This window comes from Drosophila arizonae, chromosome X, assembly GCF_054131065.1.
Source record: "Drosophila arizonae isolate 15081-1271.41 chromosome X, UAZ_ARI_1.0, whole genome shotgun sequence".
NCBI classification, from domain to species: domain Eukaryota; kingdom Metazoa; phylum Arthropoda; class Insecta; order Diptera; family Drosophilidae; genus Drosophila; species Drosophila arizonae.
The window spans coordinates 26,105,104-26,124,723 of NC_142927.1; the positions used below are offsets into that span (position 1 = coordinate 26,105,104).

The following is a 19,620-nucleotide window of genomic DNA, read 5'->3' on the forward strand; positions in this document are numbered from 1 at the left end:
ACTGACAAATTTGTGGGTTTCTTTTGGAGTGTCTATTTTTAGTTAACACAAGCGCCGAGTGACGACACCAGTTTGAGGTCTTAGTTTTTAGTTTTTATTTTAGTCTGCTTAATGCTAATACCGAAACCGTCACAAGGAAGCTTTCATGGATAGTTTTCTTTCTTAAAAAGCATTTCTTATTTGCTTTCCTGAGCTATACATATATCTTGTTTGCTTTTTTTACTACTTTAGGACGGTGGGTGTGGGCGGGTATAGTATTTTTATTTTATTATTTCTTTTTTTCTAGCAAAACACACACACACAGAGGCAATCGCCGTCACTTATTCACAGACGCGTAGAACGAACGGCTATTGGCGATGACGATAATTGTAATTCTGCCTTTGGTGCTGTTTTGAATTGCAGCAATTCATTATTTATTGCATTTAATTCATATAGACACTGCACACTAGTCACATAGGCCGATTTCTGTTAAGTTTAATCGGAATATAGATATAAGAGCAACAATAACAACAGACACAACAAAAACAACAACGGCAAGTAGTGGTACGCACAAACATTCAACTCGAGCAGCTATAAAACCAACGTCAACAGCTGAAATTGGACATAGCCCCATAGTCCAGGGCTGCAACACAAGCGAATGCATCTAGCTGTTGACCAACACTATCAGCTGACAGTGCTGTTAACAGCAGCCACAACATTAATTTCGTTACCGTCGCACGCAGAAATTGTTTTGCGGCTCTTTAACGCATAAAGAAGAAGAAATATGTCACAATACCAAAAGGAAATAGTCCAGGCTGTGCTCATAGCAGACAACAATGTGTGGAACTTCAAACCGCTATCGGACGAAGGTTCCACGGTACGATAAGTAGTTTTATTTATATGCTGTTTTCCTACTGGGTTTGGCCACGCACGTTGCTACAATATATTTCTTATTCACATCCCACAGGCGCTACTGCCACTGGTGAATGTCAGCATGCTGGATTATGCTCTAATTGCGCTCAATCGCAGCGGCGTCGAGGAGGTATTTGTATATGCCAGCCTTTATCTGCAGAGCATACGCGAGCACATCAAGTAAGCATGCTATAGGGTGTCCATTTCAAATTGGGGTATGCCCGTTTCGTTAGTCAACTTGTAACTTACATATGCATATGTATATCTTCTGCTTGCAGACGAGGCATTGCCACCTATGCCTCGTGGTCGTTCAAGATGACCGTCCATGTGATCGGCGGCGAAGGCTGCCGTTGCTTTGGCGATGCGATGCGGGATCTGGATGCCAAGGCATTGATACGTGGCAATTTTATACTGCTGGGCGCAGACACGGTCACCAATGCTGATCTGCGTCCAGTTCTTGAGCAGCACAAGCGCATGGCCAAGTTCGACAAGGGCACGGCCGCCACGCTCGTGTTCAAGGACTGCGTCAGCAGCAATGAACGCACCGGCAACGAGCTCTTAATCGCTGTGGATAAACAGAATACCCGGTTGCACTATCATCAGCGACTGCGCATGAATCACAAGGAGTCACGCTACCAAATACCGCTTGATGTGTTCCTTAACAACTCGTGCGTTACGCTGCATCACAATCTGCTCGATCCACAGATAGCCATCGGTTCACCATCGATGCTGTCGCTGTTTAGCGACAATTTCGATTTCCAAACACGTGACGATTTCATTAGAGGCCTGCTGATTAACGAGGAACTGTTGGACAGCCGCATCTATGTGGCACTACTGCCGCCTGCCCAGTATGCGCACAAAGTGAACAATTGGCTCTCCTATCAGCTGGTCAGCCGGGACATCATTAGCCGTTGGGCCTATCCACTGGTGCCCGACATGGGCGTCTACAAGCTACAGCAGCAATATGTCTTCTACAAGGACAACATCTACAAGAGCCCCGAGGCGAACGTCTCTAAGGTGGCATTGCAGGAGAACGTTGTCATACAGGCGGGCAGCCATGTGGATGCCGGCACCACAATCAGCTGCAGCGTAATTGGTGCCAACTGTCGCATAGGCAAGAACTGCCAGCTCAACAATGCCTTCCTCATGGCCGATGTGATTATTAAGGACAACTGCCAGCTGCGGCACTGTGTCATTGGCCCCGGTGCGGTTATCAACGAGAATAGCGATATTAGCGCTGGCTGCGTATTGGGCGCCAAGTGCATCCTGCCCGCCAACACAAAGCTGGCTAACACGCTAGTCACCAGCTCACCCACCACACAGCGCACCGAGGAGCTCGAGCATGGTAAGGCCTTCAGGGGATTCTTTAAATTACTTACCTTCAATTCACACCAATCCATTTCTCAGTTGAGCTGGAAGCCATTGGGCCAGCAGCATACATTGTCAATGACCAGACAACTGGTGATCCGGACGACTCTGATGCGGACGACCACTTGATGCCACAGCTAACGACCCTCTGCATACCCAAAATGTGTGACCTACAGAATGCGGCGCATGCGGATAGCGATATCAGCTATTCCAGCGACGACGATGACAACGAGGACGAATCTCGCCAGGTGACGCCGCTGCCCGACGACACGAACAGTAAGCATGGACCACATAATAGATAAAGCAACAACATTACTACCATTCTCTGCCGTTGCAGTCTTCCTCTCGGAGGTCATCGATTCGTTAACGCGCGGCTATCGCGAGAAATCCAATCCGGACTTTCTTATACTCGAGATTAACTCCTCGCGTTATGCGTATAACATGTCCCTTAAGGAAGTCAACTTCAATGTGGTTAAGGCTGTCTTTGCCATGGAGAGCATCGTCGAGCCGGCTAACGGCAACATTATGGTAGCCATCAATGCAGTTTTCAAGCAACTGGGACCCGTTGTCTCCAACTACATTAAGAGCGAGGATGCCATGATGGATTGTCTCAAAGCTCTGGAGGTACCCGGCCCGTTTCCTACTTTCATTTGGGGCCAACGCTGTAACTAATTCATTAATGTTTTGTTCATTGCTTTTAGGACATTTGCGAGGAGAACAAGTTGGTGCAAGAAAAGATCTCCCAGGTGGTGCATTATCTGTACGACAAAGACTTTGTTTCTGAGGACGCCATCCACAAATGGTACGATCAGCTGGATGGTGAAGAGCATGCGACGCTGCGGCAGAGTCTCGCCAAGCTTGTCGACTGGTTGAACCAGTCGAGCGAAGACGATGACGACGACGACGACGACGATGAGGAGGAGGAGGATGATGAGTAGGATAAGAAGAAGATGATTAGCCAGCTGTCTAAAAGTGTTCCTTTTACAAACATAAAATACTATTGAATTAAAAAGACATTTGCGTTTTTTTATTACAATCATTTTTATTGCGACACTCTCGATAATTGTAGTCGAATAAGTTGAAATATGCGTGTGTATATCAATTGTTCAGTTGCGGATAATGTCCGATAGTTATAATATAATAACAATTGAAATTTGTAAATTGTGATCTACTTCTCTAATATATAATGTACTGCGCTTCATGACGTCCACTCAATACGACGCCCGCAGGTCTCCCAAAAAAAATTTGATTTATAGAATTTGTATATATATGCGCGAACAATAAGAAAAAGAATTAATAGTTAAAAAGGTGTATATATATATATGTCTATATAGGTGTATATATATAAGCATTATGAAAATTATATATATATATATCTATATATGTACACCTATACATAATGTGTGTGTGTGTGTGTGTATATACATATATATATAATATATGTTTGCTATATGTATATATATGCAGTATGTATATATATATATATATATATATATATATATGCTCTATATATATTTATGCATATGCATCATTATATATGCATGTGTATACATACATATACGGTCAGAGAAGCAGGAGAGGAAGGTTGTTTAAAATTTAATTTAAGGCTTAACTGAAGTACATACGTTTCACTGCTCGCTCCTGGCTGCTTCGTTACTTCTCGAATTGGAGCTCATCCTCGGATTCCTCGCAGCCAGTGCCCACTTCCTGAATGATATCTTCATCCACCTTATCGTCATCTTTGTCATCTTTATCATCATGCGATTGAGTCTCATCTTCTGACTCCTTCGCCGACTCGATCGTTATTTGCGAATCGTCGGCACCGTCGTCGGTGTTTTCGGCATCTTCTGTCTCAGAAATTTCATCCTCATCGATCTTCTCCACCGCATCCGAAGCGTCTCCCTCTGCATCTGCTTCGGCATCCGTATGCGAATCCACATTTTCATCCACATTCCCATCCACGTTAGCATTCACATTCACATCCATATTTTCTTTCACTTTGACATTAGCATTAGCATCAGCATTCGCACCGTCCTCATCAGGGTTATTGGCCTTTTTTTGCTCCGCCCGATCGTCATTGGGCTCGTCATCGCTTTCACTGTCGACATCCATGGGTTCCACGTCCGACTCCTCCAGCAGCAGGGATTTGCCACCTTTCTCCTTGGCATCTTTTCCCGATTTCTTCTCCTTGCGGTCCTTGTCCGCAGCTGGTCGCTTGGAGCCGCTGCCCATCTTACCCAACTCGGACTTGAGGGACTTTGGTGACTTGACGGACGCCTGGCTAAAGCTGCGCTCCTCGATATTGCGATTGATGTCCTGAGCAATATATTCGAGTCGCAGTTGCACGCTCTTCTGGAACACCTCGCTGTTGGCGCTGCAGATGAGATTGCTGCGCACCTCCTCGATGCAGCCCTCGAGCACCTTGTTCACCTCGGCCGCATCGCAATCACTGTCCAAGCTCTGTATGACAATCAGCAATGTGGTCAGATTCTTGAGCAGCGTGATCATCCGCTCGTTCTTCACCACGCCCTTGTTCAGCTCATCGACCGTCTTGCTGGCCTTGGCCCGACATTCCTCGCGCAACAGCGTCGGAGATATCATGGCCTGTACATTGGGATCCCGTGTGAGGCTGTTCGACAGCTCCTGCACCCTGGTCAGCTCGTACATGAGATCCCCGTTGATGCGCTCGAGCGTTATGATATTCGAGGCATAGCGACGCTGAAAGTCGTCGCGCAACTGACGGCGATTATGATCGGCGACAGCCTCGTCCTGGACCATCAGCTCACCCATGGCCAGCTCTGCGGTGGCATTCATCTCAGCCAGCCGCTCAATTTTTGCTTCCTTCAGGGCAATATAGTTCTGGAGCAGAACCAGATGCTCGAGCAGCTTGGGCGGATAGCCATGTCGCACCAGCTGCATCCTAATCGGACTCTCCCCAATCGCATCCTGGCCCAAGAGCGGATCACTCTTGTTTAGCTTCATGCTGAGAGCATTTCGTGCCGCCGCATTGTTGTTGATCAGATTCTTTTGGGGCGTCGAGGAGTTGTTGGTGCTGCTGTTGACATTGCCGGCAGCGGCGCCCAGCGGGAGACGTTTGTTTTGGTAGCTGCTGGCCAAGTTGGTGGTGTAGCCCAGGCTGGTGGTGTAGCCCATGTTGTTGGTCTGGTAGATGCTCATCAAGTTGGGCCGGAAGTCTTTGGTGAAGCTGTGCAACGGCAGCATCTCGTGAAAGTTCTCCGACACGATCTCATAGTCCGGTATCGACTGCGTGCCCAATCCCGGCCGCTCGAACGTCACCCGGTACATGGCATTCAGCGAATCGTAGGCAGCCACCGTGCCGGCAAAGATGCCGTCCTGTGGCGTGCGCAAGCGGGCCGTCACCTTGGTGCCCAATGGCAACGGCATTGGGATCTTCTCTGGCATATCCGCTATCAGCAGGGTGTCCTTCAGGTCGCCGGACTTGCATGACTGCAGTGTGCGCATCAGCTGCCGCTTGCGCTCCAGCTCCCGCCGCTCCTCGCTGAAGAATGCCGACGAGCAGCGCCTGGGGCGGCCCATGCGCCGCCTGATGTTGACCCATTCGTGGCGGTTCAGCTTGCGCGTGCCCAGACGTGGAGCCAGCACGTTGACATTGTTCATAAAATCGTACTTGCAGTCGAAGAGCGGCTTATCGATGTACGAATAGAACCACTCGGCAATTGCCCATTTGTGGGCCTTGGGCAGCTTCAGGAGGTTGCGCAACCGGAGCCCGATGCTTTGACCCAAACGCTTATTGGCCACCACCTGCGCCTCGGCTTTCCGCGCTGCATCCTCAGCGGCAGCCGCAGCTGCCGCCGCCGCAGCGCCCTTTGTCCCGCTTGTGGCGCCTCGGCCCGGTCGCAGATGCCCGGCCAGCTGTGGCATCTGCTGCTGCTGCCCCTTGTCACCGGCTGTTGGGGACGTCGCCCTCAGTGGCTGCTTGCCCGGCGTGGACTTCTTCTGCTTGTCCGTCGCCTCCGCACCCGAGTTGGAGTTTGAGGTGGAGGCACTGTCATTGGAGCGCATGTAACGGGACACGACGCCCTTTCGCTTCTTGAGCACTTTCGAGGGAGTCGTCAGCAATTTGCTGGGACTGTCGCCGGAGCCGCGGGTGGACATCTTTTTGGGAGCCAAACTGACGCGCAACGGTTTGTCATCGTTGATGATGTTCTCGTCGTAGAAGAGCCGATTTCGCTTTCGTATCCGGGCGGGCATGCCACGTGCATTCAGCGGAAGTATGGGCGGCTTTTGCGTCTTCGGTTTCGGCGGCTGCACAGTGCCCACGCGCTGCAGTCCAAGCGTGGCCAGGCTAAACGCCGGCGTCTCCACTTGCTCTTCGGTATCGCTCGCCTCGTTGCTGTCCTCGGGCGCATCGTCCTCCTCGGCGTCGTCGCCCTCGTCATTCGCCAGATCCGCCGCCTCGTCGACCGTGTCGCCGTCATCCGCCGACTCCTGCTCCTGTTGCTTTTGCTCTTTGCCACCTTCGCTCGACTTAAGCGACTTCCCGTGCGTTTTACTGCTCGCCTCTACCCGCTCATCCTCTTCATGGGAGGGCCGTGCGATTTTTCGCACAGCAGCGGCTGTCTTTCTGGGCCTCCCCCGCTGGCCGGTGCTTCTGGTCTCTGTCTCGGGCATTGTCGCCGTCTGCTAGCTGGAAAATTGAAAAACATGTTCAAAATATTCTTAAAGCAAGTACGACTGCTCCCTTCCGGATCGCATCTTTTAACTGCTTCCCATTAGACAAGGAATGCCAATTTTTGATGAGGAGGCAAAGAAATATATCGAAGACAATAAGAAAGCATCGCAATTCTGAGACAAGTTTCAGTGAGATAACTCCCTGAGATAACTCTGATCTCTTATGATATCGATATGCATTTCTCTATCCTGTCTCTAGCCTCTCTAAAATATTTATTACAAGATTTGTTGATTTATATAAGAGACTTTATGTATTCATATAGTACACAGTTTAGAAAGAGACAGGTTGATAGCACGAAAATCAGGCTTGATTAAATAAGAGCGACAGAGAGCATATGTATATAGAGCTGCATGGATATAAGCTCAATAAAATTGAAAATACTCATAACTTTACCATGGAACTAAAATCTAAAAGCGAAAAGGGAATTAAATTTAAAGAATTAATTACGGAAAACTTAAAGCTAAAACGATTAAAATTGACAATTATATTAAAGTAAAAAAATTAAAAAAAAAAAAAACAGTTATAAAGGAAGTGAGACTGCTTAACTACAAGAACCTTTCGAGGAATTCTCGGAACTGATATTTCAATAATTCCTCACCTCCTCTCTGCATACACAAAAAATACACACACACACACACACTGCGGAGTTGACGCAGCGACCGAGCTTGGACTGCAATTCGATCGGTATTTAAGTTTCCAAACTTAATTGTTTGATAACTTTTGTTGTAGATGGATTTCCATAATCAGACTTTCAGAATGTGAAACTGGCATTGATATGCGTAAGCCAAACCGCAAATCTGTAATATTTGAAATATCCTTGTTTTTGATATTGCAAATATAACAAAAGTCAGGATCCGAAGTATGAAATATATATGAAACTCACATTAATCTATAGGCGAAATCACGAGATTTTGACACACTGGTGGCAGAATTTCAAGTTTTTAATCGATAACATTACAACAGCAATGGCTATCGATTTTTTTTAAAACAAACTTAATCGAACAACAATCTCGATAAATATGTAAACAAAATAATAAAAAACTTTTTTATTTCATTTTTGGTTTTTGACTTTATTTCTTGCATGTATATATATAAATATATATATATATATACACATATATTTTATATTAATTGTTTCATTCATTATTTCATTTTGTGTAATACTTTGAAGGACCTCGAATATACGCATACATACATAGATAGATACATATATATTCTCACATAATTAGCAATTCAAATTAAGCACAAATATAATTTAATATATTCTGTAGTACATATATGTATGTGTGTGTGTGTATTGCTGCGTGTGTGTATTTTTTTTAACCTATACAAGCATACATATATAAATACAGGTGTGTGTATGTGTGTGTGTGTGTGTTTTTAATATTGCTAAGTTTTAGTTTTCGATTTCGTTTTTTTTTTTTTTTCTGCATATAATATTTTTCTTAAGTTTCGAATATGTTTAATCAATTAATGTTTAACTTTAGAGCGTGCTGAACGCAAAAATTAACAAAAACAAAATAATAGATGTAGCGTTTCATTTCGACTTTTATAAAAACAAAAAAAAAAAAAATATATTGTTTGTTTTTTGTTTTATATATATAAAGTAGCAACGTTGCGCAATACAAGATTTTTTTTTTATAATTGTAGATAGATAACAATACAGTAGGTTTAACAAATATCAATATCGATAATAATAGTATTTAGTAATAATAATAATTACAATAGCATAGGAAGTAATAACAGCATTCATTCTTTGTTTATGTTGGTATTGTTTTGCTTCTTCTTCTTAGTATTCAATTCCATTTGTAGTTGGATTATATTATTTTTATATATTTTATATGTGCTTTTCTTTTATCTAACAAAAACAATATTAATTATATCGCTTATTTTTATAATAATTACATAAATATTCAACAGCAAGGTTTTCCCATTCCGACTAGCCAATGCAATTTGCCTATAAAAGTTGATATTTAAAAACAAAATAAAATGTGACGGCCTAGCTGCATTTATTGTGCTTAAGGGACTACCCTCATTGTATGTGAGTTGGTTCAATTGGTTTGGTAATCGGAATAGTTTCGTTTAGTGTTTTTCTTTTGTTGCTTTTTTAAACAATTTAAGCTAAGAAAGAACGTTTAAAATCGCACAAAATACAATTAAAATACATATACAAATAAAAGTTTGCGTGTTTGCCTTTCGTTTTTTTTTTATATTTTATACATAATAAATAACAGTTTTTTTATTAGGTTTTCGCTTTGTTTTGTTTTTTGTTTTTTTTTTTTTTTTCATCTAATTTTTTTAAATCTGTTTTTGTTTTGTTTTATTGTTATTGTTTTTAATTTATTTGTAAGCTTTGTTGTCTATTTATTGTTTCAGTTGATGATCGTGTCTCGCTCGCTTTTGAAGCCCGCGTTGTTGATTGCCTAAATAGTTTGCAGCTCGGCTGCTCAGTATGTGGCCTAACGACGTTGGCTTCGTTCTTTGTCGGAGAATCGATAAGTGTTATCGATAACACAGTGACGAATGAAATGTTTGCTGAATCGTTAAACCAATAACTGCTGCTCGATAACCTTTTCATGTTAATCGATATACTGATAACGATTGTTGTATTTTGTTGCCTAGTTAGCTATTTACTTATCGATAGACCGCTATCGACAGTCCCTCTGAATGAAGTTGTTCATTGCACCCAGCTGAATTTTAAACATTGAAACGCGTCTCCGAACCATCGGCCAACATCAACGTCACGGTTCGATTATTAATCCAGACGAGCTTGGCCAATCGCATCGGATTCAGCCGCGAAACATCCGGTATGGGAGCCGTGGAATAGCCCTTGGTGCAGCGCGTCTGCGATTGACCCAAGCCAAACATGCCGGTGCTTGTCTGCCAGAAGGACAAGCGATTCTCGGCACACGAATAGGACACCAGGTATTTGCCATCTGGCGAGAAGGCCAACGAGGTAATCGGATGCGTATGGGCGGGGATCATTTGGCACTTGTTCTGCCTCAGCTCGTATATGGCCAAATTTCCGCTATTGGCGCCAACAGCGATGCGTCGGGTTTGGCTGCAATGCGAAATTTGATTGAATTTGCATATAGACGGACAGAGTTCGGCCAAGCCGCGACCCTTTAGCTCATTGCTATCGACGCAATGGAGCGCAATGTCCATCACTTCCACCAATAGACCAGCGATCTCTGATTGCATTTTATCGATCAGCATCTCAACGCATTGCAATATCTCGCCCTTGGCCTTGTACAGCACAGATTGGGTGAGCGGCGTATTGATCGACTGGGCATTCTGTTGCATTGTATTATATCGAGCCACCTCCCTTGCCATGGTCGTAATAAACGCTGCTGGCCGTGCGGTGGCAATCAGGCGCAGTGCATGGCGGGCGGTGCGACAGGCATCGGCTTGTGGGGTCAGGGGTAGTTTATAATTGAGATTTGGCACCGACTTGCCCTCACAGGAGATCTCTAGCAGGCCTAGTAGCACCTTCGAGACATCCAGATAGGGCTCCCAAACGGTAAAGCCACGCCCAAGAAGATCGATGGCCGCACGACGCAATGGCGTATATTGCGGCAGCTTGGGGGATGGCGGTGCATACAGCAGATGAGCTAGCGCCATGGAGGTGAGCCGAGCCAAATTGTTGGCGATGCCGAAGCCTTCGACCACCGAGGATTTGCGTCGTTCGGTGTTGGTATGACCCAGGCTAATGCTGCCGCGATGGTTCGGCGATTCCTGTGAAATGTCCTGACCGAACTCAGCACCAATCACGCCCAACAGGATCACAGCGGTGGTCTGCTTGCGCTTCAGCTCTGACAGACTGGACGGCTTGCGTATGATCTCCTCTTCCTCCTCCTCATAGTCCTCATCCTGTTGATCACTGGAGCCCACACCGGTGCCACCAGCTGACATGCCCTGACCGCCCGACATCGCGCCGCTGCCGTTGCCCATTGAGGAATTGATACCAGTACCAGTACCAGCACCACCACCACCCGAACCACCCGCCTGGTTGTTCGTCATGGCCGCCACCTGCTGAGCGCCCACAATTGGCTCGGTGTGCGTGTAGAGCGGCAAATACTGTGCCCAGCTCTCCACGAGCTGTTTGCGCCCCTTCTTGCCCATGCGAGTGAGCTCGCCCAGTAGTATTTGCTGCGCTGCCTCGCGTATCTCGATGCAATGATGCTGCCAGCGCTTGACCATCATCTCCACCTGGGGACGCTTGAATTTCTTTGGCTCCAACGCCTCAATCTTATCGGGCAGCAAGAAGCAATGGTGTGTGGACAACAGACTCCAGCCCTGCTTGATCTGTGAAGTGTGGTGGGCGAGCAGCTCTTCCTCAGCGCCTTGCGTTGACTCAGCATACTGGGCCAGCCGCTGCAGCTTCTTGTGCTTCTCGCTATCTGGAAGGAACGAGGCGGCGCTCATCGACATCAGCGTATTGGACATGGCCACCAAGGCCAGTATATGATTCGATGTCAATGTGGTGCTTAGCTCCCAGTGCAGACGAGAAGTGAAAATGGCTGTCAAGTGCTCCAGACGCTGCAATTCCTCAGGCAACATGCGTTTCTTGGAGCTGGAGGGCAATTGCAATCCCGGTGGTATCTCGTAGTTATTCTGCCAAGTGGGCAACAGCAATGACATATAGCCGGCCTTGGACAAAACACCGTAAGAGATGGGTACAATGGGACGCAGTAGACCCAACTGGGATTCGCAGACTTTGTCTAGATGCGGATCAAGGCCCCAGGAATGGAGCAGCGACAGCAGCAGCTGGGCCACTTCCATGACATGAGTGACCTCCATTTTGGATGCAATCTTGCTCTTTAGATCCTGTGGCTGCTCCTCATGCGTCTCCACGGCCTTCTGCAGGCTCTCCACTTTGGCCTGCACCTTTTTCTCAACAATTTCCGTCTTCTCCTTGAACTTCTGTACAAGCCCGTGCTTATCCTTGTCCTTGAGTATCTTCTCAACATCGACAGCCTTATTCTTGACCTTGCTAAAGAAGTCGCCGATTTTCTTGCTCGCATCGATGTGCATCGATTTGCCGTCTTTGGGATGTTGCAGATGCACGCCCAACGCCTCCAACGTTGCGGGCGTCATCTGCGCATATTCCTCGCTGTGCAGCTCAAATATCAATCCCTCGATGTCGAAGAAGAGAATGTGACTCTCGGCATCCTTGGGATTGGTGCGCAGGCCCTGTATGACCAGCGGATTGCTGCGGTGCTTCATCAGGAAATCAAAATTGCCCTGATTGTGGCCCTGTAGCTGCTGCAACTGATGGATGCCGCGTTGTGTGGCGTGCCGTATGGCATTCATGTTGCGCGACTTGAGTCCCCGGAAGAAATGCACTGCCGGATTGGCCATACCCATCTCGCTGGCTGAATTGGCTGCGTTGCTACCTGAGCCACCGCTGCCATCCTCCAGCGCCTGCTCATCGCAAGCTGAAAGCACCTCCTCGGCTAGCATGCCATGCAGCACACGATCCAAGTGACCCGTTTCCATTTGCCACACATAGACGCTGCCATCGGAGCAGCCGACAATGAGGAAATCATCGAGTGGACGCCATTTGATGGTCACAACCGGAAACAGATGTCGACTGGCCAGCGTGACGCATTTGCGCTCCTGCAAACTGACCAGGGTAACTGAATGATCCGAGGCCACCGAGCAGATACACTTGAGTATGCGTGGACTGCAGCTCTCGGGCGGCACCAGCAGCTGTGTAATCTCTCCCGCATGCACGCAGAACCGATGCAACAGACTGCCGCTATACAAGTCCCACAGGCAGACAGCGAAATCAATGCCACCCGAGAGCAGATGGGACTTCTCATAGCGTGGATGTACCATCGAGGGGCACAGCAGGCAATTGACACGTCCGCGATGCCCGTAGAGTATCTGATGCGATGGCCAATCACTGAAATTCTGCTTGATGCCGACGAGCAGTTGCATCATAACCGTCTGTGTGGCCGGCACAATGACAATGCTGCCATCCTCGCGGCCAATGACCAAGCGACTCTGTTGCGGCAGATATATGCTCGATGTGAGCTTCACCGGTGAGTCGGTGATACGCGAAAGCTGATCAAGTATGCCCACAGGCGGCGGATCCATCATCGACCAGGCCTCCACGAGTGAAGTGCAGACATGCGGCTTCTGTATGCGCGGCGGCATTTGCTTTGCCTGCAATATACTAATATTATCCAATGGCACCTCCGGCACATTCCACACCGAGATGTAGCCCTCAGAATCGCCGCGCAGCAAAAAGTGTGACTGTTGACCCATTAGGAGTTTCATCGCTGGCGGACAGGAGAGCACCTTATCTCCGGCATGCTGCAGCACATAGTACAGATAGGGTGCGTCGCGTACGACGCTCTTTGAATGAAACTCCTTATTGTCTGGTATGCAATTGGCTGGCAATTTATACAAGTACCCTTTGCCCTCGTCCGTCCACAGCATAACGCGATCTGAGGTTATGAAATCACCGCCCTGCCAACGTTCGCGTGCAGGCGCAATAACGGAGCAGAGTACTGTAAAATCGCCAGCATCATAGATCTGCCAATATTTGGTGCAGACGAGGAGCACCGTGCGCTGATTCTGGGCACAACAATTCATGGTGATGGCGTTCAAGCATCGTATCTCCTTCGACTCATTCTCATAGATGGGCTCCGCATGCTTGTTCTCGTTGCCCGTCAGAGTCCAGACCTTGACGGTGCCGGTGGTCGTGATGGCCAGCACGACATCGTCTTTGCGACGCATTGGACGTAGCACGTGTATGGCTGAAATCCAGTCCGGCTTCACCTTTGAGCTGAGCACGTAAATAACTTCGAGACTGAATGGATCCATGACCATGATTTCAGCATAGTAGCCAATGCAAAAGAGACGCACGTCTTCGCTGTTGGCCGTGTGATAGCTTTGGATTTGTGTGTGCACCTGTGGCAGCTTGACAGCCTCAGTGCATTTGCCGTCGATCAGATCCCAGGTGCACATCTCACCATTCTCCGACGAGCTGACCAGAAAATTATTATCCGGCAGCAAAGAGGCGCGCACCAGGCACAGCACCGGCGCCGAGTGACCAACGAGCAGGCAACGCGGTGACATCTTCAATGTGGCTGGCTCCACTTGCCAGAGACAGATCTGTCCGTCGTAGCAGCCGGTGACCAGCGTGCATTGATCATCCGATAGAAAGACGCTCGATATGCAATGTGTCGGCGCTGTGGGACCCCACAGCACCACTGGCACCACCAGATTCGTACTGACCATGGTTATTTATGGTATGGAGACCTGCAACCACTAACCACGACACCAATACCAGCGCCGACTCCTCCTCCTCCTCCTCCACTGATGTGGCCTATGCTCGCTCTATGATGCGTCTGTCCACCTCCCTGGATGTGCGTGCGTTATTTATTGAATATTTTCGCAAATATCAATTTCGATTTATGGCAGCCGCTTCTCCAGTTGTCGTTCTCTGTAAAAATTTATTAGTAAACATTGGCCTACCACGTTTCATGGCGAGGCTACACCTGAAACTGCGCTCGTGCGTGTGTGTAAACATACAGTGAACATTCTTGACGGCGCGCCAAATCAATAATTATCAGCCCTGCTACATTTGTGTCGCTGCTCAAAAGCGATATATGTGTATTCTCACTTTTAGAATGTAATTTGACACCAAAATGGTTGTTTACTGAAGCTTTGCACTTGATACAACACATTACTCGTATTGTTTCAGCTTTGATTCTATTGCATTTCGTTTTCTTTGTTTTTCTCGTATGGAACTTAATCGCAATACAAATTTATCTAAGGCGAAGAGAATCTGATATCTAACGCACCTACGGAAATAGAATGTTAGCTGATAATGCGGCAGCTGATAACAATGTAAGTTGTTGCGGTTAACGCTAATCTCGAGAACGGCTCAATACAATTAAATTGTTTTGTGTTAATACAAACAACAACAAATTATAATAATATAACAAACAGTTCTCGAGATAAGTTCATGCACACATTGGAGGTGACAGAAATTTAAGCGAACAGTAAACTTTACAAGGAGTGAAAGAACATAGTGAATAGAGTTTGGGTATTGCATAAGTTTGTAATACAATTCAATGTATAATATAGTTAGTCGTGCTGCCAGTGGGAATGTTTTTTTAAAGCAAAATTAACAGTATTTGGCAAGTGAGTCATGTTGCCGCCTTCTAAGTCGAAATTGGACTATATATGTATGTATATTTTTCACACTCCAACAGTCCATTAACAAAAACCGCATTTGAATTAAGCCATTTGTTAGTTGTTAACTGACAAAAGCAACTGTCGAAAAAGTGAAATCATGAGCTGTGTAGCTCATGATTTTTGTTATAAATATTTTTTGTTTTTTAATTGTAGCTAAGGTGCACTATTTATATAGATTACTGTAGTGACTTAAGAGAGATTGCAGAGTCAGCGTATTGAATATCAAAAGATAAACAGAGCACACTCACTCACACACACACACACACACTCAATAGACAAACAGAATTCTGTTATACAATTGAGGCGCGCTGGAGACAACCTTGAGGGGTAAAATAAAGCCCCCACCGAACACCCCCTTAGGCAAACAATATGGGACCAGGATGAGACAAAATGTAAAAGGAAAACGAACAAATAAACTACGCTTCGAGTTGATTTCTAGACAATAAAGACACTATATATATATGTATATACCTATAGTTATATTTATATGCACGATATCTGTCTGCTATAAGACAATAAAGTAAGTAAATGGCAAGTGTGCCAATTACGCTGCCGGACGAACGGATGGAGCAGCGAGTGGACAATGTGACATGTGTGTAAATATGTACACACACACACACACACACATACACATACATACGTCTGTCTGAAAGTACGTCAGCAGGCTCTGCTCTGTGGGCAATTAGCTGCAATAACCAAAACAATATGGAACAGAGCGCTCATCGAATTCTATAATATGCTAAATTAATTGAATGACGACGCGTGCTTATGCATTTTGAGCTTGACGAACAAAATGTATGTTAAAAGGCTACCCAATTGGGTTGTACACACACACACGCACACACAGAACATCAGTGTAGACCCGCCAATAAATAATAATTGTAGATAACTTAGCATTTAGCTAACATTTTGCTATTGTTGTTGTTGTTGTTTCCGTATTGGCTAGCGCGTGATAAACTCCTCCCTCGCCGTTCGTTCGATTCGCTTGGATTCGATTCTTTCTTTCTTTCTCTTTATACTTTTGGGTATTTTGCAGGGGGCTATTGATCCTGATCCGAATACTGCATTTTCAGAGTTGTAAATCAGTGTTGGTTACGCAGCACAATTATGGAATGTCGTCGTCCTCGTTGCCGTCTCACGATTCTAATTTGAATACACTCCGCATTTATTTATTTTAATTTATTTAACTTTTTTTTTAGCGATTTACTGCTGAGCACCGTGTGTTGTTGCTATCGCTATCCGTTCAATTACAACACACACACATATATACACAAATACAGCATACATATACACACACACGATGTTGTTGTAGCTCTTTTTGTTATTGCTATCGCTATTAGCGATTTTCTCATATGTATTTATACTATTTTGCCCATTAGGGGTTTTCGCTGCTATATTATAACACTTTCGTACAAACGGTTATTGTACTATTTGACCCTAAGCATATGCGTTCACATTAACTATCACTTGGTTGCCACTTTGTATATTCTATTTGTTTTTCTGTATATACATAATTAACTTTTTTTTATATTTATTTTTATATTTTGGTGCACACGAAAATCTGCTGAGCAGAGAAAAAAGCAATGAAGATATCGACCGTGGCCAAAATTTTGTCGATTAATTGTTAGAGCTGCCGCCACCTCCACCAAATACGATACATTGATGCATTTTTCTAACAGATGGCAACTCTAAACTATAATTTTGATATTTGGCTTAAATGTTAATGTTTTTTAGCGTTTTTTGTTGGCTTGAAGTAGTTATCAAACGCAACAAATTATTCATATGTGTTCTGTGCGAATATGATGATGTCTTATCACTTTTATTTTCTCGATTCTACGTGAATAAATCGTAATATCGTTACCTATTGTCCAACGGATAACGCACTTAATGAAGTACACCCGAACATGCCAAACATGATATCAGTTATTTAAAGTATATTAACTAAAAGTTAAGATTTGCTTTAGCTTTGTATATTGCTAGAGTTTATAGTGTATAAGCATATAATAATATACGGGCACACATATGTAAATAAATAAACACACGCTAGTCAACGAGCTAGGTGTTGCTGTTGCTTTCGTGCAATAGCTAACGATTAAATCACTAAAGAATAGCTTGCACTAAAGAAAACACTGTACTTACCGTCTAATAGTGATGTGTTATATGTGCTGCTAACTTTTGGATCACTTTCCTATAAACTTTTGCCAAAATGCTCTTAACACACACTCTTTTGAATGGCGGCTAGAAAAGAAAATCAGCGATGAGTGTTGTGATATAGGGTTGCTCACGGTACACACATCGACCTATCGAAAATTTTGAACTTTGACAGCATGGATGTACTGATATTAAAAGATCTTCATTCAAAAAGTAAATTTCTTAAATTTTGAGTGCTTAATATAAATGTGTTGCATTTCTGACAGTAAACTAGTTATACAGAAAGGCAAGTTGTTCATATGAGTACAGTGTCACTGACTTTTCAAATGCTGAATGGCAAATATCAGTTCTAAAACAAGATACCTGATTTCGTTACCTTCGATTAATTGAGTATTTCCATTTGGACTGAACTCCAATTAGCATACAGCTATCGCTGTTATCGAAAATGTTCAAGTGTAGCAGTACGACCATGAGGAGCTGCTCTGCAAAGTGGGGAGCAGCTCTGTTTAGTGAAAATAAAAAACAAATGCGGCGCCTGTTACAAAATACCAATGGACAAATATTATTTGTCTCTCAAATTGTGACCAGACATGTGGGTAGCAGCAGTGCATCTGGCGACGCCGTGCACCGGACAAAAAAGGAGCTTCGAAAACCACACCAGCAAGCAACTAACACTATCAGCAGAGAAGACAAATTTGGTGCTAAATATTGCATGGGCCTAGTGGAGTAAGTTCATCTACATCTGTGATACAGTTTTTATTGTGTTTTCCTTTATGCTGCACAGAAAATATGATTATGAGAACTATTTGAGCACCTTGCTGCTACCAAAGGAGTTGCGCCCTTCGGCGTTTGCATTGCGTGCTTTTAATGTGGAGGTCTCCAGGTCCGTGGGCGCTCAGGTAGGTGATGCGATGATAATCGAATTATTAAATGTGCTATTAACATGATAAGCTATTTTCAGGTCACCGAGCCACAAATAGCCAAAATGCGCTTAAAGTTTTGGTATGACTCTATAGACAAGTGCTTCGAGACAGATGCCAACAAATCTTATGTCAAGGATCAGCCGGTGCTGCGTGAACTAAAACGCACCGTAGGCAGCTCCAAGCTTAATAAGTTATATCTACGGCGGATGGTTACCGCACGCGAACGACCGCCCAATCAGGCGTTTGAGACGATGCGCGATCTTGAGGATTACGCGGACCAGACCTGCGCCTCACTGCTGCATCTGCTGGTGCAACTGAGTGGGGTTCAGGACATGCAGGTGGATCATGCCGCCTCCCACCTAGGCAAGGCTCAAGGCATAACCATGCTGTTGCGTGCCATACCCCATGCTGGGCGACAGCAAGCCGTGTCCGTACCGCTCGAAGTGCTCGTCCGGCATGGCGTCAGTCAGGAACGCATCTTGCGGAGCGATCGAGAGGACAAGGGCGTCGAGGAGTGTATTTTCGAGGTGGCCAGTTTGGCCAACACACATTTGAAATTAACGCGCCAGTTGCTCCCACAAATGCCACGACTTGTGCGAAAAATCTTCCTGCCCGCCGTTGCAACTGATGGCTACTTGGAGCGTCTGCGTCGTGCCCACTTTCTGTGAGTGTAAAGGAGAATTAATTTTCGGTTTTTGTATGTTAATCATTTCCAACTTTTATTTATTTTAAGGCTAACACACCCTAGCTGCGTAAAACGGGACTCCTTGTTGCCGGCTCGCCTCTTCTGGAAGACGATATTTAACAAATATTAAGCTAATTAGTTTACAAAATGTTAAAATTTGTTTATTATTAAAGGCAGTTACATAAAATTAAATTGTTTGAAAATGTTGCCAAACGATTAATAGCAAAGTGGATAACCAACACTAGCGCTCAAGATATGTACATACATATATCGATAAATTGATATACATAGATTTCGATGTATAGTTGCTGGCTGTTTCTTGAAAGTAGCGCGTTGTGATTTTTTTTTTTTTTTAGTTTTTAGTTCAAGTGAGGAGTATCAAAATAAAGCATATGAAATGTGTCAATTTTAAAATTAATGTTCTACATTACTGTACCCATTGTGTGTTATAGCAAATTTTTCCTACGGAGCCGTGCGCCAGGCGCACTTCGAATTTTAAGCACCGTTTAGATTAAGTGAATCAAGCTAATTAAATGCATATATAAAAATATAGTTTGTATTAATATAAATATTTTATGGTAAGTGCCTAATCATACTATTTACATTATGAAGCTTAGTGTGTTTGTTTAGCTCTCTGACTTTTATTGCATGTACGCCATTTTTTCCAGTTCATG

The 19,620-nt window shown here is 44.9% G+C and overlaps 4 protein-coding genes across 7 annotated transcripts; 2 read left to right on the forward strand and 2 right to left on the reverse strand.

The window, feature by feature from the left end:
• Nucleotides 1–612: 612 nt before the first annotated feature.
• On the forward strand, nucleotides 613–3,273 carry eIF2Bepsilon (eukaryotic translation initiation factor 2B subunit epsilon). The gene is made up of 6 exons (XM_018014904.2): nucleotides 613–856; nucleotides 947–1,071; nucleotides 1,170–2,236; nucleotides 2,299–2,535; nucleotides 2,597–2,883; nucleotides 2,961–3,273. Exons 1-6 carry the CDS (start codon nucleotides 764–766, stop codon nucleotides 3,195–3,197), a joined length of 2,046 nt encoding a protein of 681 aa, XP_017870393.1. The 5' UTR covers nucleotides 613–763; the 3' UTR covers nucleotides 3,198–3,273.
• Nucleotides 3,274–3,281: 8 nt separating this feature from the next.
• mip130 (Myb-interacting protein 130) lies at nucleotides 3,282–17,740 on the reverse strand. 3 transcript variants are annotated; one of them, XM_018014899.2, is made up of 3 exons: nucleotides 17,715–17,740; nucleotides 17,327–17,425; nucleotides 3,282–6,928 (listed from the first exon to the last, which is right to left on the reverse strand). In XM_018014899.2, the coding sequence occupies exon 3, from the start codon at nucleotides 6,910–6,912 to the stop codon at nucleotides 3,913–3,915; it is 3,000 nt and encodes a 999-aa protein (XP_017870388.1). In that variant the 5' UTR covers nucleotides 6,913–6,928; nucleotides 17,327–17,425; nucleotides 17,715–17,740; the 3' UTR covers nucleotides 3,282–3,912. The 3 variants fall into 3 exon arrangements, with proteins under 3 accessions (XP_017870388.1, XP_089329713.1, XP_089329714.1); XM_089473587.1 differs by lacking the exon at nucleotides 17,715–17,740 and adding an exon at nucleotides 17,482–17,604; XM_089473588.1 differs by lacking the exons at nucleotides 17,327–17,425; nucleotides 17,715–17,740 and adding an exon at nucleotides 7,572–9,029.
• Nucleotides 9,228–17,244, reverse strand: Rbcn-3B (WD repeat-containing protein Rbcn-3B). The gene is made up of 2 exons (XM_018014886.2): nucleotides 16,094–17,244; nucleotides 9,228–14,429 (listed from the first exon to the last, which is right to left on the reverse strand). The coding sequence occupies exon 2, from the start codon at nucleotides 14,222–14,224 to the stop codon at nucleotides 9,671–9,673; it is 4,554 nt and encodes a 1,517-aa protein (XP_017870375.1). The 5' UTR covers nucleotides 14,225–14,429; nucleotides 16,094–17,244; the 3' UTR covers nucleotides 9,228–9,670.
• On the forward strand, nucleotides 17,491–19,138 carry sicily (NADH dehydrogenase (ubiquinone) complex I, assembly factor 6 homolog sicily). 2 transcript variants are annotated; one of them, XM_089473604.1, is made up of 5 exons: nucleotides 17,491–17,624; nucleotides 17,759–18,064; nucleotides 18,123–18,237; nucleotides 18,300–18,925; nucleotides 18,995–19,138. In XM_089473604.1, the coding sequence occupies exons 2-5, from the start codon at nucleotides 17,784–17,786 to the stop codon at nucleotides 19,074–19,076; spliced, it is 1,104 nt and encodes a 367-aa protein (XP_089329730.1). In that variant the 5' UTR covers nucleotides 17,491–17,624; nucleotides 17,759–17,783; the 3' UTR covers nucleotides 19,077–19,138. The 2 variants fall into 2 exon arrangements, with proteins under 2 accessions (XP_089329730.1, XP_017870425.2); XM_018014936.2 differs by lacking the exon at nucleotides 17,491–17,624 and having other exon boundaries at nucleotides 17,653–18,064.
• The last annotated feature ends 482 nt before the right edge of the window (nucleotides 19,139–19,620 follow it).